The sequence below is a fragment of the Colias eurytheme genome, chromosome 20 (assembly GCF_061535395.1).
Source record: "Colias eurytheme isolate Ceu_HAF_F1 chromosome 20, ilColEury1 Martin Lab GWU primary, whole genome shotgun sequence".
Taxonomy (NCBI): Eukaryota; Metazoa; Arthropoda; class Insecta; order Lepidoptera; family Pieridae; genus Colias; species Colias eurytheme.
The window spans coordinates 6,169,765-6,193,793 of NC_142999.1; the positions used below are offsets into that span (position 1 = coordinate 6,169,765).

Here is a 24,029-nt window from a genome sequence, read left to right on the forward strand (position 1 = left end):
GTTGTTATATTATGCCAAAAGAATCGACCATCTGATTTTCATTATACTGAAAAATATTATACAAAACGTTCAATTTTTCTATAGACTCAGTTGTTTACATTCACATATAAATTTTGTTACTTAAATATTAAGCAAAAAGTTATCGTTGAGAAAATTACAACAAACATAGCTTTTGACTCTATTCTGACTCTACATACAATCAGCCAAAGAACTTTATTAATTATATTAAATATTATTAATTATAACCTACCTAAATCCACACCCTGTATAAGGGTGCAGATCGCACGTGGCAATGTTTAGGGACACGTGATCAGGCAGCTAATGACCCGCGACGCCCGGACGTCACCGCGACGAGCTTTGATACCACCGAAATCGGAAAGACCTTTATCCCTTTATCCTTGTAGAGGTAATGCCGACTGGTAACGGAAGATTGTGGTTAATTATAGTTTCATTATATTTTGTAGAAGTTGAGCTTTGCACTTTTAGGTACTTAGCGAATTTAAGGATAAATAAATAGACACAAAGCACAAGCTTTATTTCTTATGTGTTTCTGAAAGGGTTCTTGATTGGTGAAGTTTGGAAATAAATGTTAAAAATAAATCACATACGTGCATCATCATATTATTATATTGAAGATAAATAATTAATAGGCACGAAAGCTTTGTTTCTTATTTGTCACACTATGGATAAATATTGAACATGGAAGTTTTGGTACTAATGGGTTTCTGAAGAGGTTTGCATGATTGTCTGCTGTTTGGTGAAATGTGGATGATAAATGTTAAAAAGGTATCATCAAAAACGAAGCGAATAGTATTAAAGTATTTTCATAGAGCCAAAGCTCATTTCAATTATTAACATCAAATCAATTAAAATTTTCTCTATAAATAACTAAAATTTACTTTAATCGTGCCGTCTCTACCTAGTACCTACACTTATTCGGTATTCTTACATAGTAAAAAACCAAACAAATCTTTGTTATTGTAAAAGAACTTACCACTTTTGATCGTAAATACATAATACTACGTCTAAAACATATTAAAACTTTCCATTATGTCTTAGAACTTGCGTCGTCGCTCACAAAGCGATGCAAACCTTCTAAAATCTAATCAAGAGCTATTTAAAGCATTGACCATAGAACTTAGACTTCCACTTCAAACAACACAAGGAAATTCATATATGAGAAATTCTTGCTTTTGTACAATAGTTTACAAAAGCTTAGCAAAGTTCCTAACTTCTACTCACTCCATTTCAATCCCTTGACAACATGATCACAATGACATGCGCAATTTATCCATCTTTTAATAAAAGCCACAGTATAAATTGGAAGATGGACAGCAAAGTTGTTTAGGAAGATGAGCGTGATTACCGTGTTTATCTCGGGTAACACGGTAGCTGCCTGCAGGCGACGAGCCTTTATTTAGTGCGTTTTATTTTACCCTTTATCAAATTCGAAGTATTAGGGACAAAGGCGCCTCGACGTTGCATTTTTTTACTCATTATGAGATAAACGGGAATATCATTGACGAAAGTGGAATCGGTAGAGAGACGAAAATGGAGTGGAATTGGTAGAGATTATTATATAGAGTCCTTAAAAATTAAAATATGCAACTTTATAGGTATTAAAACTTAAAGTTGGCCTTCTAAAGTCATTATATAAACAAATAACTTAATCGTATAATCGATCGTTTGAGGTAAATCATTAGATCAATGATGAGAAAAACGTATTCAAAGAAATAGGTAAAACAGTATTTTTTTATCACCTGTAACCAATTTTGAACAAAATATAGTGACAAATAATAATAAAATTAGCAATTTAGCTACCATATCTGCATCAGAATATAATATCTTAAGACATTATAAAGAGTATTCCTAATTACGGTATGGTGTAATAAAATGTATTTATTTATTCATAAGTACTTATATAATATTATAAACACTATATTTGCTTTCTTAGCCAACAAAGTCTTACAGTTTACACTATATAGAAATCGATGTGCACATACATAGAGAACATTACAACCACAAGTACACATTCACACTGCAATTAAAACACCTGCCATATAACCAATGCCTCGGAAACAAAACGTCGTAACTCATCACTCCCAACGTCGCCTCAAAACCGTCTCATTAAAATACAATTAACTCTAACTTTAACCATGCATCACACTCTACAGCAAATCTCTCGCAAATAAAAGCACATTACGATATCAATAACTGTCCGTACGTTCGATCATTATACCGTCTCCTTTACGCAAACCTCCAGTAATTACATTACTTACATCTCTCTCAGACTCATTAATCTAAAGCGATGCCGTCAGAAAATAACTCATTCTATTTCTTTCCCGCGGTAACGAGCGGAAAAACGCGAGAACACTAGCCGTCTTTGTCACACGCGGTTGACAAACCCCAAAATAAAGTTGTTCATAATCGGAAAGTTTTCCCTAAAAAAAGATACTTGTATTTGATGACAGGGCAAAACTGTTTAAACTTTTTTAAATTGGCTTTGTGCCGACCGGTCACAAGCACAGGCGCGTTTTTGATGAAAAAAAGAAAAATGCGCGCGGGAAAGAGAGGTTTACTACGAAGCCTTTTTATAGTCGTTGTCCTGATGCGCTCGCGCACGGAAGTATCGGAGCTTTAGTATCGGTCCTTAATCTCATTCCAATAAAAAGCTTACGCATAAATTGACGCGTTATCATTAGGGGTTCGAAATTCAAATTAGTTTTTTTCTAACGCTCTGTGAGGCATAGGTGTTAAATTATGTCGGACACGTGCTGTTTATGGTTATTTTTATGGTTCGAATATGACATTAATTTTGTGAGTTTTTATGAAAAGGCTCGTCCTTATTGAGCAATCATTAAGTCTTGATCGTTCGGACTGTGTGGTCGTGTTTATTTATTTTTAATTTTTTTTAGTTTATCGTTATGAACTGACATTTATGTGAGAACTTTATTGTTAAAGGAATATTAGTGCTGTCAAAATGTTTTTAAGGTAGGATTTTTTTATTTGGTTTTTCTTAATGCTTTATTAGATTTTCATTTATTAGTATTTTTTATAACAATATAATAGTTACTGTAAAATAAGCACTTGCATTTATAATATATGTACTTAATACAAAGTTTGTGAATTAACTACTTTTTTAAATGTACACTTTGCAATCCTTTCAAATGAATTTTATATTTGTTTGCATATTTTCTTTATAATTGTATTATTGTAAATAGTATTTATTGTACAATTAAAATAATAACGCTTAAATTATTAAAAATAACATCATTTCAATTCTACTGCTTTAAAGTTTCTTATAAGAATATTTTGGCTCTACTTTATGGTGCAAAAAATACCTTTCCGAAATATCGCCAAAGTCCAAATAGAAGGCGAAGAGAGCTTTATTAAGGTTAATTAATTATTAATTTATATGGTAACATTGTTAAGTCTCCTTAAATTTATTTCATGAAAAGTTTCCTGTACATCAGAAACCTTTTCTGGCATACTACTAAAAGTTCTATTGATTTTATTTAATCATATTTTCTTCCTCAATATCAGATTCTAAACGCTCACTAACCTCCCGGATTTTCACTTCGGATTCAGATATTAATAACTAACTTGAAAAAATAAAATCATGAAAGAAACAATCAAATTTCGCCACCCGATAAACTTAAATTATCGATCAATATAAAACACATAAACTAAATAGGAAATCTGCTACATATTTATGAAGTACTAACGAACTAGTCCTATTATATTCTATTAATTCTTTAATTAGGTCTGTCTATAGCCACGTAATATCTCGTTACTTCGAAACTGCATTAAGTCTTACTTACAATGTTTTCAATCAACAACGCGTAATTAATTATTCAAAAGCTATTATAATTACACAAACGTAAGATACAGTTCTCATAACTTGGCCGCGCTGTGAACATTTTATGCAAATTATTTAAATATAAATGAGTTTGCATAGCTCTATGTAACAATGAACTAATATTGTCGTTTACTGCGTAATCTTATAGGAACTCAGATCAACTTTCCGAATCGGTGGTAATTGTTAAAATATGTTATGACGATTCAAAACTGCTTCTAGAAGAAGTTTAATTGAATAAATAAATGTTTGAGTTTGAGTTTGAATGCTTCTAACATACCTATTAACAAAATTGTGGACATAATTTCCAATCACATCCTTTTTAAAGTTAATAGCATAGCTTAAACTGAACTTATATTAAAGCCGAACTTTGTCACTTCTGAAAAAATATTCATACAACATATTATTAGTTACTCGAGTTTAGAAGTTAGGCAATGGTTTAGAAATTATAACTTAATAAACACAAAAAACCTTATAAAATAATATATCGTGACAATAATAAATGTTTACAGTTTTGTTAAATTATTTTCTCTTCAAATTCGCCGGGAATATACAATTTCAACGCATTAAAAAGAATCCGCCTTCTAATAAGAAGTTTTTTCCATTCTAAGATAACTAAAAAGTGTTTAATGTTATAACATAATATGTTTAAAGCAAACTTGTGACGTCACAGTGCTTGCAATTCAGCTGATAATAGAAATAAGTGACAAATTAGCACACATGAACCGATCTCGTGTGACTTGGCGTGTTATGTAATTGTTAGCCTTCTACGAAAATATATAAGTACGCATTGTGACGATACAAATATATCTAATTAGTATATTATGACATGAAATTATCAAATAGTCGGAGGAACACGTAAAAAGTCAGTGAAGTGGACATTGAATAGAGCTTTTATAATTTTATATTTAAAAAATTAAGCACTCTACTCGTTCCTAGTGCATTTTTTTTAAATATACCTATTTGAAATATTGTATATTAATTAATTATTGGACTTAAGTTTGATCTGAATAAAAGGCTATCTTATCTTATCTTATCTTATCTTATCTTATATTAATTAATATACAATGTATGTAATGTAATATACAATGAAAAGGCGATCACAGTGAAGCTGTTAGGAATAATTTTGTGAGCAAATAAGAAAAGCTTTTCCCGTCTCTATTATTTAATACTAGCAGCGCTTCGCGGTTTCACCCGCGTGGCTCCGCTCCTGTTGGTCTTAGCGTAATGATATATAGCCTTCCTCGATAAATGGGCTATTAGATAGACCGAAATTTTTCAAATCGGACCAGTAGTTCCTAAGATTAGTGCATAAACAAACAAACTCTTCAGCTTTATAATATTAGCATAGATTTTCACTATACCGTTATTTTTAAAATCTCAGATGTCAGATAAATAAAATAACTACAATATCGTCCCTGATTTTCTTCAAACATAAAAACAAGCGCAATTTATACGCATACCGTACCGTAATCAGAGTTCGTTCTAAAGTTTTCTAACAAGCAACTCCAAATCACAATTACAGAAACGAAGCGTAGATCCGATATCTATATCTCGGTACATTTTGTCTGTCCGTCGATCGAGATAAAATACTCCAGTCGTCATTATGTCAAACTGCGCGTACCTTTGACAGAATTATCATGTTATCAAACAATCATGTCTATTGTAACTGCTAAGAAATGATTATTCCTTGGTACATATGTACAGAAATGTTATTACGAAATATTCTGAGGGATCGCTATGATTGGCTCAATAGTCTTATCGCATTTTATATCGATGATGAGCTTTGCATTGTTAAGGTTATTTTCGGATAGTATTAATTTTATACTAACTTGTAAGTTAAATATTAAGGTACATCTTATGTACTTGAAGTTGCGAAAAACAACAGATTAAAGAGGCTTTTACATTATATCCACATCAAGGAAGTTATAAGCCTGAAAAGGGCTGCATACAATTTTTTTAAAATAAAGAATTGTTTGCAGAGAAACAGTATATTCTGTGTAAATAAGAAAACGTTTATTGATTTTAAAAATATAAATAATTAAAAATTTACATTATCTAGGTAAAAGTTTATCATTGTAACAAAAAGCTTCTATACATAATAATATTCTAAATAACAATTAAAATTAGTTTTTAAAAGTTTTAATACCGTTTCAATTATAGGTTTATACAAATTTATAATAATTGTAATTAAATAATTCTTGAATAAAGCCATAGAATAACCTAACTATGAACTTGCAACATTGCCAACTCAAATCCACAGGCGCAATAATTTTCATTCCAATACATAGCTAAAAACCAAAGTAACCAATATTACCACAATATAAATGATCTATAATGGTTTAGGGAATCCCAGAGTGAAGTTTAAAATAAATAAATGTGTAAAATTTATCATCACGGTTGTTAGCAAAGAGGCAAGAGAAGGACGCAGCCGCGATTGCCGTGCGCAGAAAAGCATTACCTATAATATCTATAATTTCTTGTCATGGAATATTAGTAGGTTCTGTAACAAACACGTGTTTTGTGATTTGACTTATTTAAATTAATGAATGCAATATTGATTAGACCAGTAAGTTTAAAATAATAATCGCTGCCCCAGAAAAGGAATGAAGATTTGTAGGAGCTTATTTCCGAACTGGTAATAAATATTGAATAAATTGGTTAATATTTTAACGATTCGCGAAAGAAAAGCGCTTCAATCTAGTGGAATAAATATTTGTTTTATAAGAGTTGAGGGTCCCTATGATTTATACATCTTAATTATATAATATGAGACTTTAAGCGCTATAAGTTTATGCCGCTAATATGAATATCAAATCTATCAACTATCTTATACAAAAGCTCTAAATATTCAGTAAAACACCAAGGAATTGAATACCCCGTCTCTTCTAAAAGTTCAAATTTTTAAATCCAAGTACACCGCGGAATTTAATGCCTTCCTTAAAAATTCCTTAAATGTTTTTACATAGCATTACAACACGTGCTCCCACAAAAACAGATGGTCAAACTGAATCGGAAGAATTTACACGGTGTAACGCGGACACCGTGAAAGGCTTGAGGCTCTAACAACTATGTAAGGAATTCACTTTTTGCCCTTAAACTCGATGATATACGGAGAAATGTGTATTAAGTTTACGTAATTTATGTAAAGTGAACTTGGTGTATGGTTAATAGAAAGTTATAAAATATAAAAAATGGATTTTTGTTGAATTATGTCTCTACATTTTTAATTTTCACATAAAATATGAAAAATGAACGTAACATAGACGTTGACAAAAACCCTCAATACAAAGTTGAAGTAAGGTTAAACCACAGATTAGATAATAACTACATTAAAGTTAGATTTGAAGCAAAATAAAACCGCTTATTGTCACCCAAAATCAACTTTTATTAATCCAAACGAAAAAAATATGTCAAACACCACACACATTAGCTCCAATAACAATAAAAAGCAAACAATCGTTTCATCAAATTAACAAAACGATCACCAATCATCGTTCACTTCCCACAATCAAACCTTAAAAAGGTTACGTTCAAACGATCGTAAAAAGACAAAAGTTAAGATAAAAGGGCTCGTAGTGTATGCCGACGAGTCAAATAGTTTCCTTTTAATGCCTGAGGGTTTGGGAAACCGTTTTTTCTATCTAATATCTATTGTATTCTAATTTGTCGGTAGTGTTTCGTGTTAGATAATAAATTGTTTTATATGAATTGTTTCCTAGGTCTACTTGAAATATAATCGACAGTATCTTTGAACGGTGTTAATTTAACATTAACATATACTAATTTATTATTTGTCAATAAGGAAATCTGTCAATGATATTCTAAACTAAAGTAATAAAGAATGCAGGTTACAATTTCATTTAAGGTATGCTTTAGTAATTTTTCATAAAATATATGAATAAATTCAAGTCTCTAATAAAGATTTTATTTATTTTCTATAAGATTTATTTTTATTATTCAGACATACAGTTTATAAATTCTTAAACTATTTAATGTTTCGCCTGTAAAATAACCACAAATACAAACTAAGAAAAACATATAAGAACTATTCAATAACTTTGCAATTCCCAGCACAATAATTACTTTCATCTCACAGCCGATATTAATATTAATTATATCAATACAGGCAGCATTTACAATGAAATAAACAACGATAACACGCATTATAATTTGTATTCAATATCATGATATAGGAAAAGAAATTGAATGCATTAGAATGAGCCCCAGGTTGGATTTGCATTACAATATCGATATTATAATTATAGAAGAGCGTAAAGCTATAAATTTACACATGATTTCCGTCGAAAGCGATATTATTACCATTCTAATGTTTGCAAGAATTGTGATATCTTTATACGAGCCGACACTCGACACCTGTCCGTCGGTATATCCGTACATTGTATACAAATCCGGCTGGATCTTTTCTTATAATTATTCTAGGGAAAAATTTACATTCTACCCGTTTCCTAGTCAGTGCAGATAGAGATTATTTAATAGTTTTGTAAATTTAAGCTCTCTTAGAAAATACTCAAAAGAAAATAAAAACCATTCTCGTTTCCTAAAATTCATAAAAATGTAGAGACCATGTTATTTATTCAATTATTATATTTGTTTTTAAGTTCTCTTAGTTTATAATATATTATGTTTTATTCAACAATTCAATAGTAAATAAGTCAATTATTGAAATATTAAAGCACTTTTTCAAACTTATCTCACGATTATGTAAATATTAACAAACGTTCAAATCAATATTAAGAAAACAAAATAGTCAAATTGATAATCGTAAAAGCTATTCAATATCAGGATAAATTTTTTGTGGAAAGGATGAAAGCAATAATTCTTTTACCACCCTGTATTATCACATATCATATCACATAAAAAACAATTTAAAGCTACTTTTGGTAACAGTTAGAGAGATTTCTTAGCATATTATGCTTAATCTGCAAAGTAGACGCTGCTGATTTTCAGTTGTCCCCTATTTCAACCTTCAGGTGGTAGTTCAGTAGTTGTTGTAATTAACAGCATAACATTAAGTGTTATAAAGTAATCATAATACTTATTAAAATTTTATTACTAAATAATTGTAAATATATCAATATTCATCTAGATTCGAGCCAACAAAATCCACAAAGGGCGCGAGCAAAATGCGCCGAGATCTGATCAACGCGGAAATCTCAAACCTTCGGGATTTACTACCACTACCACCATCCACTCGACAGAGACTGTCTCAGCTACAGCTTATGGCCCTAGTCTGTGTGTATGTGAGGAAAATGAACTATTTTCAACAAGGTAAGTTAATTAAACGAAAATATATTTAAAAAAAATTCTATTCCATTTTTATGTATCATTAAGATATAATTTTAAAATTTTTATACATTATTTAAGATATAGTTTAATATTAATAGGCATTATATTGTAACAGTGATTCGTTACATAATTTCTTTCTTATATAAAGAGGGAAGTATATACATATCTGAAATGGTTATAAGAAAACAATAAAAACAAGCACAGTCAATAAAAAACTTTTTATCAAATCCTACGTAGGTATATATTTTTATGTATTGTACACACATATGAGTCTTTATAATACATCCCGATATAAAAACGATAAGCAAATTCTCTTCAAAAGTCCTTTACAGGTCAAATCCTTTCCTTTCATGTAAAATTTCCCAAAGCATGCTTCCCATGTCCCACATGTTTGTCGAAGCTCATCACGTACAGCTTATCCAAAATCTCATCCCATGTTTTGAAAACGTCTCCAAAACTTTTTGTTTCACCTTCAGTCACGAAAAGGCATATTAAGACGTTTAAAATGCATTTAGTTCGCTATCTTATCTCTAGTTGCTATTACTTCACCCATAATTCCGTCTTTCTTTCTGTTTTAGTGTTTAAGAGTCACGACTTCAGCTATCAGTATCAGGAACAACCTACTCCCACACCTAATATCGGATTTTCGAAGGTATATTTTTCAAGTTTATGAGCGTTCACCGTGAAAACATTAAAATCAGAATGTACTGACACTTACAATGTCTTTCAGGCTATGAACGGTTTTATGATGATGATGACACAGAATGGCAAATTGCTCTACATATCGGAAAATGCAGCGGAATACTTGGGACACTCAATGGTTTGTTTTTGTTTTTATAAAATTAATGTAATTTTATAGTTAAATCAGTTAGATTATGTATTCGTGATTAGACATTTACATAAAAGTTTGTTTTTATACATAGAGATAGTATGTACATAATATTATCTCGATGTTTTTATTATAATGTTGTTTATATTAGTGCATTGCATTGTCAATCTATATTTATTTTTCTTTTAGGAAGATTTATTAATACACGGAGATAGCGTGTACGATATAATAGACAGACAAGACCACCAAATGGTTCAATTAGAACTGAATAGAGGGAGCAACGGAGAGACTGAAAATATACCAAAGAATAGGCATTTCTTTTGTAGAATGAACGTGTCTAGGAACGCCAGGCGGCAAATGCGATTTGGTGACCAAAAAGTAAGTTATAATTACAAACAAAATGCTGTTGAAATAAAACTTTAAGATACTTATGATAACAATTATTTTGTTTCGTTTACACGTGGTTTCAAAGTATACACCATATGCCTACTTATATGATATTTTCTATTTTTTAGGTAGTTTTAGTCCGAGGACACTACGTGTCATATCTCCCGCTATGCAGCCGCAATGAGCCCGTGTTCCTGGCTTCGTGCACGCCGCTGGCCATGCCTGAGACGCGCGAGTGCGTGGTGCACGGCGCCACCAACGTCTTCACCACCGTGCATGCCATGGACATGAAGATACTGCACATTGACACCAAGTAAGTGTTCCCCCACGCCGCTGGCCATACTTGACACTTATTTGTACATTATAATACATGAAACATACCTCTCAAAAAAGTTTTTAAAATTTCTTTCTAAAGCATAATTTATCTGGTTGTTAATGTGTTTATTTTGTTTCAGTGGTGAATGGTATTTAGGATGGAAGAAATCAGAATTAGTTGATGTCTCGTGGTACCAAATACTACATTGGGATAGTTTACGGGAAGCTCAGGCCAAACATAAATTAAGTAAGACAATTTATTAAATATATTTTTTTATTAAACATTAAAATATTTACTCTATCGTAAGTCGTAACCTTGCGTTTGAAAGTTATTGCAAGACACATAATCAATTACACACGTTACACCAACCTTTATTGAAATTTGAGATCTGAATAGAATATTAAATTATGGGATAAGCAGTGGAAGGCTTATGGGTCACTATCGCTTAACCATTGCAATAGCATTCTGTTTTATATTCTATTGAAGAATGTTAATATTCAATGATATTACACAAAATTCCTTCATCTATCACTTGCTTCACATGTGGTAAAAAATTATTTATTAAAGATTCAATTTCGACAGTCTAATATTAAAAATATTCTATAAATAGATCTCTTGGTTAATTTCCCTAGTATTTGGCAGGATATTTATTTTTATTATATTAAATTTTGTCTTATTGAACATTTTGTCACGTAAATACAGCTTCCTATAGAATTGTAGATATCTTCTATTTAGCTTATCTATTACCTTAATTGACAAATAATATATAAAAAGTGACCTTGACGATGACAACTAATTCAACAATTTATTTCAGTAACACAATCCGAGCAAGACAAATGCTGCATCCTTTTAGTAAAGCTGCAGCAGAGATCCGGCCTGTTTCTATGGATACACATGGTTTTGCAGGTCAAAGAGGCCACGGACACACCTAGGCAATTTATCGTAGCAACTAATCAAGTATTAAGGTGTGTATATTATTTGATAGATTTAATTAATTACACTTATACACAATTGAGCAATAATTTAAATACGCATATATCATACGTCATTTTTTTCGTAGTACATATTTGTCCGTAGCATGAATGTGCTACGAATTCACTGATTTCAATCATAATGATTAGTAAATCATGTTTTGGGGTATTTATATTTTATACCGCTTAACTGTGTAATATTTCTTAATGTTAAATAACTACAAAAAAATCTGTCTATAGTCCTGATTTGGGACCATATATGCCACATTGCCGTAGCTCTGCGTAACGCACACTTTGATGATGATTAGTCTTTCATTTCATTCGTAAATATGTTGATTGTTTAATAAATAATTGTATCCAAATTTTCTCTTCAAAACAGTGAAGAAGAAGCATCCATCATGGTGGCAAATTCATGGCTCTACCAATACTACGGTTATCAAAATCAACCATGCGGTATATTAGACCCGCGCTGCCAAAAGTTCTTCCGACGAGAACCGAACTACCAAGAGCCTTATCAAGAATACTATGTAGAGAACAATGACATAGAATATTCTGGATATGTCTCATATGTACAGAAACCGGAGGAATATGTCTGTGAAAGAATGTATACGGAACGAGGGCCCGTTGATTATTCTACGCATTCCCCACAATCTACTATTAGTGAAGAGAGGTTAGTTATAATTCTAAAATATTTTAAAAGTATTTTTTTTACAAAATGCTATATTTTATAATTTGCATTTAATCCAGAGTTCCATTCTAAAATTACTAAGTGTTTTGAATCTATATCCTCTTGCTATCAACTCAACTGCGTAGATTTTTCCTACAATGATAGTGTCATTAAAAACGTGATATATAAGTCTTATATAAGTGTTATATAATAACAACGTCATAAGGTTAACAAATAAAAGACACAGGAACTCATAATTAGAGTACAAATTGTAATAAACGTAAGCAAGGTCGCGCGCCACAATTTGTACACGTCATGTCAAACCTTATAGGAATACAAATAAGAAAATCATCACCCGTCCGTCCGTCGCGTCAGCGTAATTTGACACCTTTCATTACCATATTTATTGTGAACCCATACAAAACATTTACGCATTGAAACTCTAAATTCTTAAATGAACCTTTCTGCGTTACAATAAGGTCGATAATACTGTGAAATTTTGAACAATTCACGCAGCATTACTCTGGTTGTTTATCCATATAAGGAGCCAAATCAGATAGAGCTTATGTGTGGTTTAATTTTTATGAAATGTGCGGTCCAGTTATATTTGACGAGCGTATTTTCATGAATAATAATATTAAGTTATACTTTTGTTATCAATTATCGTCGTTTCACGTACTAATGCAATGATGTTTTTAACAAAGAATGAGAATGGTTTAGGATGTTTTTTGAATCTTATTTGATAAATAATGATTTTAGGAAGATACATAATGCGATGCGAAATTTGTGCAAATTAAATATGAACAGAACATTTGTTGGGTTCACATTCATCCATACTATATACTATACATGCGAAAGTAACTCTGTCTGTCTGTCTGTTACTCAATCATGCCTAAACTACTGAACCAATTTGCATGAAATATGGTATGGAGATATTTTGATACCCGAAAAAGGACATAGGCTACCTTTTATTGCGAAATATGTAGGTACCACGGGCGAAGCCGGGGCGGACAACTAGTTTCATATAAATCTAAAATTATTTCTTCTCTTATCTCTTCACATTGTTATTATAAATTAAAATTTAATTATAACTATTTTTAACTCCTTAGATCGCCGAATCACTACGACATGTCATCTGAAGCTATAAACAACATGTACCCATACGCGTACCCTGGGAAGAGAGAGTATTACGAACAGTACCCAACTGTGAACTACACACAAGAACCCTGCACCAGTACTTGTATGGATGGTAATATTATTTTTTTATTTATTATATTTCATGGAAAGTATATTATTTATATATTTAGTAAGTCTCATGATTTAGCTTTTCTTTTGTTGTTTCTTAAAATGAGACTATCCGAGATTTTCTAAAAATAATGCCAAATCACAATAATAAAACTTATGCATGTTTTAAGCACTTATATATCTAGGATATCTACTATCTCGGATATTAATCGAATCCTTTATTAAGTTTAAACAATTATTTCAGGCTCAGAGTACCCCTCACCGAAACGCATGCGATTATCAACCAACGGTGGGTCCATAGAGGGTACAGATTGCATGGACAGATGGAACCCCAGTCCCCCGTGGTCGGATAACCTCAAAATGACGGACTACACCCAAAGATTTACCTACAACATGCTTCCAATGCCTACTGAGAGGGCTATGGTCACTTAATATTGTGTATACCTATAATAATTAATAAATTAATTTTTATATGTTAATTTCAATTTATTGCCTCATGTAGAAAAGTACAATGCAATAATTTTGGCATCTGAAAGGCTTTTTGTCAAAAATAAACATAAAATTTTCTTACTGGTAATTTATATTAGCTTGCGGTTTAAAGTTTTGTGAATAAATTTTCTGTTTATAAGTACCTATATGTATAACAATGGTTGTATTTCATGTTTTAATTTCATCTACATCAAACAACGCGTGCAATAAATGTTATTCATTTAATTTTATAACTTTTTCTAAGTATTAAGAATATCTATATTTTCATATCGTTTTGACGATATCTATTTTTAGTAGGTATTGAAGCTCTATTGTAATTTGAGAATTTGTCAGTATTTTTATTAAATATTTAAGTATTATTATATAAATTTAATTTATTTAAACGGTTCCGTCCAAATAAAAGTTCATTCCAAAGGAATAGTAAGTAATGTACCGTCCTAAGTAGTTTTAAGCGAAGAATGGTTGTACATATTTTATTACTATATTGTGTAAATATTGCATTTAAATATTGTTAATAAGTGATATTGAAATAAATAGATTTTTAATATTTATGTCTATCAATTATACATTCCATCGTCGTCCTTTAACTAAACTGTTGTACATATCCTTGGAAAAACTTATCGTATATATCTAATAAATAATAATTATATATCTTTTGGGCTAATTTAAGAACCACTGCTTATTCTAATATGTACTTCCAAATGCAGAGGTAAGTAAAAAGACTGAGACTGTAAGTAAGAAGACAGAAAACTGGAGACACAGACTAAAACATACTTTCATAGTAAACCTACACAGAAAAATGTTTTACACTTATTTTTACCAGTAAACCCGTTCACGCATTGCTCTTAAAGTTAAATCATAAACACCACTATCTGATAAATACCTAGCTAGCAAATCAACTAATACATACTGACAGAAAAATGAAATTAAGTGAATATCGCCACTCTACGTTCATCATATTTTCGTTAAATTTTGAGAACGTCAAATGTATGTTGAATAACATAAAACGACAATGAAAGTTTTTACATAAAAAGTACTTACTCTATGGTACTTACAGAACAATCTCCAATAAAATTATACATAAAATAGACAGAATTCGTTAATAACTCACATTTTCTAGAACATTCAATCTAGAATTTTGATATAGGTATAGATATGAGAACTACAGTTTACTTCGTTATGATTTAAAGATTATTCATCGATTGTACACACGATCGCCCAGATTTTAAACTTATTAATGCAAATAGTTTTCATAATATAGTGCTTTTCAACTCACTTGAAGTAAATAAACTTCGTAAATTTGCTTGCACCTATTTTAAATTAGAAACTCAACTACCTTAAACCGCATTAAAACAGATTAAACATAAATACATACAAATCATTTCCGCTTAGCTTTTCCCACATAAATTTTCATTATTTACAAAACCCCGTTGCGAAATTGGTATTATCCAAGCATTACGGCATGTAATTGCATAAGTAACACGAATTAGTTTAAATACTGTCATTCAAATTAGCAGGCCAATATCGAACGCCTTAATAGATGTACAGGACCATTCTAAGAATACCCCCAAGGTTGATTTAATATAAGCGAATATGGGGATATGAGTAGTTCATTTTATATTGGTGGCGCTACGGCGTCAAATGTACAAAAGCTTAGCCCGCTATCATGTAGAATAAGTGAGAAGAGAACAGCGGTTTTGTGTTTATGCCTTTATATTGTTCTTAAAATTATCTATGCATCATAAAAGAGCACAAATTTATTTATTTATTTATTTACTATACTGCAGTATCAATGTACGTTCTTAAAATTTAACATAATCAATTTGTGAGTATTTTGAGTAATTTTACTTCGCCATAATTATTATATAGGACTCTATGTTGCATCAGAGACCTATATTTTTACGTTAGCACAAATCTATACAGGATTAACTAACCCTTTTCCTTATCAACTACTTAGACTATAATTTTTATAAATGATATCTTTCTTGGCACGGTGTATTTCCCCAACCAACTTTTTATAATGTACTGAGCTAATTATTTTCCTCTTGGCTCTTAGATTTCAAACTGTTGTATTCCCAGTCAAGATAATATATGTCTTAATGCTCTTATAATTCTACTAATCATACTAATATTATAAACGCGAAAGTTTATCAGAATGTTTGTTACTCTTTCATGTAAAAACTACTTGACGGATTTGAAACTTTGCAGTAATATAAATTACACATCAAAACAACACATGAGCTATAGAAATACTCGATTTTTCCGCGTTCGCTGTCTAGCTATACGCCTATGACTTGGACCACTAAAGCTCCTGCTAAACAGTGATCTATTGTTATTGCGAAGTGGTCGGTCGGACTGCAGTACAATGAATTATTGATGTCTACCCTACTACGTGATCCATATGCAAGCCTGGATTACGAGCTCGGTGTTAAAGCCTGTGACGGTGCAGGCGGTGAGAGGTTCCCAGGATGCACACATACGGAATTCTGAAATATATCACATATTATCTTGTATTATAAATATCTTTATAATCGTTAATCGTAAACCTAAAAACTAAAACCTAAGTAAGTATATAAAGTTAAATGTAAAATCACAAAATATCATTTAAATAATTAGAAAATTGTCAACCAATTTTCTTCTTTCAATTCTCTTCTCTTTCAATTCTTCTTTCAATTGGTTTGAAAATTTAATTGAAATGTAAAAATTACTGAACCAGAATGGAATCAAAAACAAAACAAGGATATGAAAAAACTTCATATATATACTAAACTAGCTGCTCCGCGCGGTTTCACCCCCGTGACTTCTCTCCCGTTGGTCGTAGCGTGATGATATATAGCCTATAGCCTTCCTCGATAAATGAGCTATCTAACACCGAAAGAATTTTTCAAATCGGACCAGTAGTTCCCGAGATTAGCGCGTTCAAACAAACAAACAAACTCTTCAGCTTTATAATATTAGTATAGATTAAATTGTATATTCTTTCAATATTTTACGCCAACTCAGCAAACTTTTAAAAATATGTATAAGACACTAAGTACTCACAAAACTAACCACACATGATTCCCTTCTGCATAACACATCCCATTACTAAAGGCAAAGCTTTTCGCATTAGTACGATCGTTAGCAGAAAACAAATTAATAAATTATACTCAAGCTTCGCTCGTGGGAAAACTAAGCGATTAATTTAACTGGGTTGTAAACACCGCATACGTGGGTGAGCTGGCAATTCAAATGATTGTTTATAAATTAGCTTATTGACAACTGTTTGAACGTTTCAAATTAATTGTAACAATTTCAAACTTTCAAGCTTAGCTTTCAAGGTAAATGTTTATTGAAAAATTCGTGGCACGTTGGTAGAAATTTTTATTTAGTTTGCTGTTAATTTTATTTTATTTTATTATGGTCTGAGGTACGGTAGCTATAGTTACGTAGTAACTTAATCTGTGGCTATAGAGCCAGGAGCCTCCAACACCAAAAGCTTGTAGATATCATGTTTCAACACCCTGGCCTTTTGGACTCCATATTTGTTAATAAAATAGTGACATTATACAATACAAACTAGAACATAGACGATACATTAGTCAACTTTTGTTATAAGTAAATAAATTACGCAGTAAATTAACATACGCCTGAAAAAAATACCTATATGTTTTTTTTTCAGGCGAAACAATTTTTCTTTTAAGCTCTAGTTGTAATATTTGAATTCAAGAAACCCAGAAAATGCCATCTTTAATAACTTTTTTTAAGGTGCAAATAATAATGTAGGTATAAGTATAAATTAAACTATTAACTTAATTAAAGATGACTACATTATAATATGTAAAACATATTCAAGTAGGCATTTAACATTCAAATAACCAAACCAAGTTATGAAATAAAAAAAAGAAGTTAACACACAACAATTTATTATTTCAGTAATAAATTTAACAGCCCATAAATGTATATATTTTAAACACTTAACACCCACTAAAACGTAATGACACCGGCCTCGTGCTCACTTTCATAGTTTTAGATATCTATAACGTAGAGTGTTAGATAAAAATGCATTAAAATGCGGTTTACGACATAACCGACGATATCTATGATAAATATTCATGCAAATATCCACACATCCTGGATTCCGTGTAAAAAGGAAAATAAAAACGCGGCCAGATTATGTTCTGGTATAAAGCGCCGGTGCTCAGAGGAACAATGCAGACGGAAGACTTCTTTATTGCTTGCGAAATAAATTGGTATAATGGGAATAGATAATAAATAAATGATAAAACAATTTAAAAGCAATCTTGTTTTTGAGTGCTCTTTGATTTTTCAATTTGCAAATAAATTTTCTCGGTAAATCGACGATTTCTTATTTTACAAAAAATCAACTTAACGTGGATATGAAAGGATAAATGCAAATACACAAATTAATAAATTAGTGCTTTTGCATCAATAACTTGTGATTTTAAAATTATGAATGATAATAATTAATGAAAAAATCATATCAAAGGAGAGATGTTATCTTGCCTCTTCCACGTCATAAGTTCATAGAATTAAATTGCCTTAGCTCAAAGTTCAATCACAAATGAACACAAACTCAAAAATTTATTTATCAATTAGACTTCTTCTTGAAGCACTTTTGAATCGTCTATATTCATAAGATATTTACCACCGATCGAGAAAGCAGTATCTATGGAGAAGAACCGGCAAAAACTCCATAAATAAACATAAATAATAATTGTTTTTCCTGTTATGTAACCATTATTCAATATCGTGCTAATTTTATTCACTTCCTTTTAGAAAATAATCATATTTATGACCATTTCTTTGTGACGAATGTGTCCACTGCACAAACAATAGAATTGAATATAATAAGCGATTAATTTAAATATAATAAGTAATTATATTGGATTTATCAATTAGTTCTATCTTTCATCGCAACACGATTGGAATAATTTGAGCTTTTCAAGGAAAACGCTTTTATATTTTGTATACAGCGCCAGGTAGATACATAGTATGTGATTACTTATCCGTATATTATTTATTTTTATTCGAGATCGTGTCCCTAATACATAGAAGAAAAGATGCTTTTGGTAGGTACTGTTCAGATTTCTGGTTGTAAAAATGCAACTAAATCAATTCGTCCGTTCGAAGGCTACGCTGCCGCGAACATGTACACATTTAGTGTGTTAAAATGTGGATATTTGTAACAGAAATTATACAATATGGTTATGTTTTAGATTAAAATGCATAAAGTAGTTATATGACACAACAATTCGTGAATTTAAGGTTTAAAAACATCGCATTTCACAAAAACAACACGACTTTTTCATGTTCACACACGTATAATTTAGGTGAAAGCAACGGTTTTAGAAATCGGGAAAAAGCGACAGCGACTTTACCAAAAAATATTCAAATTAATATCACGACTTCTATATATGAATCTGTCATGAATCACACATACCTACAGATATAATATATTATGCATTTACGTATATAAGATAAGTAACTAGAATTAAAACTTTTTAAAATAGGTACCTACCTACATTAGAAAAATAATCTTAGATATAAAAAAAAATAATCTTAGATTATTGTACAATTTACAAGTTCAATTATGTAATTTTTTTACTAGTGACTATAATTACTATTAATTTTTAAGTTTAAGTTAACAGTAACTCATCTAAGTTAAAATTCTACCAAAAAATTAACCCTTATACACATAATAAATTATATACTATACACCTCTGATAACATGAATTATTATACTACTTAATTATACTACTACTTTCGTTTTTCAACATGGGAATTTTCTCTGGAACATAATATAACAAATGCTGTAAATAAAGTACTTATTTTAACGCCGTATTTCAAATTTCGTAGAACTAATCTAAAGGCATACTTTTCATGAAGCGCTTTACATGAAACAATGTGATGCCATAAATGTAATTTATTAGATTCAAATGCAAATTAATTACTCAGGCAAGTGATGAAACTTTGCATACAAACAATATCAACATGAAAGCATCGCATAAGATTCTTTTAATCGTGTTCAAATGAACTGATATTGAAAACAATCGACAGGGTAGCGCACGACGCTAAGCTAGGGAGGTGCCAATTAATTTCTTTTTTATCGATATTATTGTTAAAGTAATTTTACTTTCAATTGATTGTCATACACATTGCATACGATGATTAGATTTAAATAAGTCATTCGAAATCTAAAATAAAAAGCTTTTCTTTAAGTTAAAAATAAGGCCATTAAATTAAATATTTTTTTACTGATGTTCTGTGTATACCGTACGGATATTCAATGTCTTGCATTAAAGATTGAAGACTAAATAATAATAAAAAAGCTTAAACCCTAAGTCAGAATGTTTCAGGTAACCCCAACAAAAAATTTCAAATTTCGTGCAAAAACCTCTAATAAATACTCCAACTACAATACGCCTCTACTAACATAATTCTAAGAAAAAAGGAGCAGTTCAATCACCCCTATTAATACCAATAACATCGATAAAGCTATTCAATCCAACGCAATTCATAAACGCACGATTTTCATGTCTTTTGCCACGTGTTAACCGTTTGTACACGACGCCGCTCTACACCCTGAATTTCAAATAAGTTAATAAAATCATTCTTTGTTTTTACCCTTTCTAATTGTTTTATGCGCACGCTTCTATAACACGTGCCGTGTGAGGCGGTTGAATTTAAATTGATTTAAAAATTGTAGGAGCGTTAGGGGGTAACGGTGTGATTGTATCGATATTTCCGATTTGGGACGTCATTATAACGGGTTTGGCGCATGGAACTATAGTCATACTGGAACCCAAACTCCTAAGAATAAATAAAAAACTGATAGAATGACCGCAAGTAACCCCTGTTTACCCCATAGGGTAGCCAGCGTGATTGTAAATTTTTCCCCTATTGACGTGCATTAAAAAATCGACTGTCAGTAATAATAGTCTATATGACATAAATCATTAATAAAATCCGCTAAAAAAATGAAATTTAAACGAGATTCATGCAGGTTTGCTTTTCCATTGAAATAACAAAGGTTTACAACTTTTAAAATGGACTGCTTATCGAACACGCTCATAATTTTTTTCCCATATTTTGAATTATGTTATGAAAATCGTTGCGCGGCAGCCCCAATTCTAGGTGTCAAATAATGTTTACTGCAAAATGGCGGATGTTTATGTTCATTTCGTGAGTTTGTTCTTGTATTTTGGAATTATTCTGAGCCAAAATTAATAGAAATGGTTGTAAATATATTGTGCGCGGTTGCAAAAGTGAATGGCATCCAGGATGTGATATTATATTTCATTCGTAAGTACAAAAAACCATGCATAAACTACGCTTCATGAAAAATTGTAGTTTAGTAATATTTCTACTTTAATTGTTGTTAAATCTGGAATAATAGATCGAAGTTGTGATTATAATGTTAATTTTCATTAGGTTTTTTCCATTTAACATCGTTATTTGCTTATTATTAAATGTTTCATGATTGTAATAAATATTAGACTAGGGTGTCCATACTTTATAAAATTGTGTACATATATTTCGGTATGGTATTTTATATGAGGAGAAGTCTTTCTCCACTTGAGTTAGTTCAATTGGCGTGAAAGTTAATGGTATAAAAACGTTGTTTACTACTTTTATATAATGATATATTGTAAAATCAAAAACTCAAAGTACATACATATATGGTACCTACTGAAATAGAAGCACAAGACAACAGCACAAATTTTGTGTTATCTGTATCTAAATGACATTTTTTTTTATATTTTGCAAATAATCTTCTTTTCTCTTTACAGGTTTCCGTCCAATCTAGCGGAACGTAATACATGGCTAAATATAGTAGAATTAAAAATATCCTGTTTTGAAAAAGTGAAGATATGCAACATTCATTTTAAACCCGCACTTGGCCAGTGTGGTAGATGTGGCTGTAACCTCATAGGAGGCCATGTCCCAGCAGTGGGAACGTAATATATACGTTACGGGAAATAAAATGTATGGGAGGGTTTAAAGTTACATTTTTAGATATTTCTTGTTATATTTAAAAAAAGTTATTATTGTTATTTTACTCATTAGGTAAAGTATCATATCAGTATCATATCGATATCAGTTTAAAGTTTTTTGATACCTGCAATAGTTACGGAATAATCACCTATGCACACTTAACGATTACACCCTGAATATATTATATTTTGTTTTTTATTGTATGATAGGGAAGCGCTAGACCACGATCTCATATTTCAAGTACTCTTAAAACTATTTAAATACTTAAGGGTATGGAATGATAAAAATATTTTCAGTGAACCGATTTCGTTACTTTTTATTGTTATTATCTTATAATTTGCAAATTTGTAAAGGCAGTTGGCATTGTAATGATAAATAAATATTATAAAAACACATTGATATTTTACTTCATTAATTCCTCAAATGACTGGACGTAACGCCAAATTATACAGCAAAATGTTGTCATAATTTATAGCGGTCCTGTGTTCTGAAGATGCAAGACGGAAGACGCAAACATGAAAAAACGCTGAAAGGAACATTACAATTTTCCAATGTTAAATACTTGAACATCTATTTTTTATCTATTTGCAAAAATTCTACAGTAACTATATTAGAATAATAAATGCAATTACGTAATTTATTTCCGCCGTAAATCATCAACCATCAATCAATCAATAAATATAAAACTCTCCCGTTACTTAGTGACTGACAGACAACGCACAGCCTAAAATCACTGGACCTAAAGACATGAAATTTGGCACACTCTGTATATCTAGAGTATCCTAAAGGTGCACTTAGAAAGGCTATTCCGAAATCCCCACGGGATAAATGGGATTTTATGTTTTATGACTTCAACGAGGACGAAGTCGCGGGCAAAATCTAGTATTATAGTAAAATTTTAATACGAATAAAATTGATGTATCCGTTATTTTTTTCCTTAATATCCTGAATTTTTTACATTTATACTCACCCCACGGAAATATAGACATACTATATATATTATGACTCACCGTAACTAGAAAGAGACGGAGGGGAAACGATAAGATTCAAGGTCAAATTTTTTGACTTTACTTTTTCTTAGGGAGTGTGGGTTCCATACGTAGTATATATAGTTCCATGGTTTGGCGGTACTTTTTAAAGATGATTGCGGTGTCGGCTTTATTAAACAAATGTAAAAAAGGAACAGGTGTGCGTCAAAGTCCAGTTAATTTTGTAACTCGAAAATTAAAAATGAATTCTAATTAGCCCATTGAGGTATTATTACTAGAGAGGGCACGACGAACAAAATCTGTGCGACAAGTGCGGCGGCGCGGGGCGGCTAGTGAGTCATACACTTTGTAGATATTCTGCCTCTTATTACTTATAAATTAAAACCAATCAATGTAACAAATAAATATTGTTTATCTTATTAAAAAAATATGAATAAACTTATCAATTAAAACCAATCAATGTAACAAATAAAAATTGAGTTTGAGACGATTGACTCTAACTCGTGTTAAAAAAAATGTAGTAGCGATGTCCTCTCTAGTACGTAGTACATGAAACTCAATGAATTAGCCACGATAATTTTGTTCTTCAAAGACGCTCTAGCACTTTTTCTTGGAGTAACTTTGTACTGGGATAACTTGGTTTATGCAATATTATAAATATTGATACATAATATTTCAGATTTTCCATAGCTTATGAGTTAGGAATACAACAACTTGACGAATTTCATTCACGAAATTCGAGCTTTTGCTAAATTGAAACCTTTGCGAAATAAGAAGTAGGTACAGTTGAATTATTGCATTCTTTACGTAGGTAAGTATTAAGAATTTGAATTAACGAAAATTATATCGACAGCCTTAAATAAATTTATTCAAGTTATTCATTTCTTAGGAATAGAGACGTTTTATATTGTCACGATAGATCTAGAAGCCGTTTTAAAAGCTCCATAATATTCTAGGTACAGTCGCCATTAA

The 24,029-nt window shown here is 30.9% G+C and overlaps 1 protein-coding gene and 1 long non-coding RNA gene across 2 annotated transcripts; both read left to right on the plus strand.

The window, feature by feature from the left end:
• Nucleotides 1-2,636: 2,636 nt before the first annotated feature.
• On the plus strand, nt 2,637-14,169 carry dysf (neuronal PAS domain protein dysfusion). Its single transcript, XM_090113748.1, has 11 exons — nt 2,637-2,991; nt 8,967-9,148; nt 9,745-9,818; nt 9,897-9,986; nt 10,185-10,373; nt 10,511-10,695; nt 10,838-10,944; nt 11,513-11,663; nt 12,049-12,339; nt 13,446-13,585; nt 13,826-14,169. The coding sequence occupies exons 1-11, from the start codon at nt 2,981-2,983 to the stop codon at nt 14,011-14,013; spliced, it is 1,608 nt and encodes a 535-aa protein (XP_089969874.1). The 5' UTR covers nt 2,637-2,980; the 3' UTR covers nt 14,014-14,169.
• A 6,686-nt stretch (nt 14,170-20,855) lies between these two features.
• On the plus strand, nt 20,856-22,461 carry LOC149899718 (uncharacterized). Its single transcript, XR_016457901.1, has 2 exons — nt 20,856-21,375; nt 21,864-22,461. It is a non-coding gene; the product is annotated as an uncharacterized LOC149899718 (long non-coding RNA).
• The last annotated feature ends 1,568 nt before the right edge of the window (nt 22,462-24,029 follow it).

Excerpts from the sequence above, each read along its gene's own strand:
- dysf (XM_090113748.1), top strand. Across the intron at positions 9,819-9,896 it reads CTAATATCGGATTTTCGAAG|GCTATGAACGGTTTTATGAT; the intron begins GTATATTTTTCA and ends AATGTCTTTCAG. Across the intron at positions 12,340-13,445 it reads TCTACTATTAGTGAAGAGAG|ATCGCCGAATCACTACGACA; the intron begins GTTAGTTATAAT and ends TTAACTCCTTAG.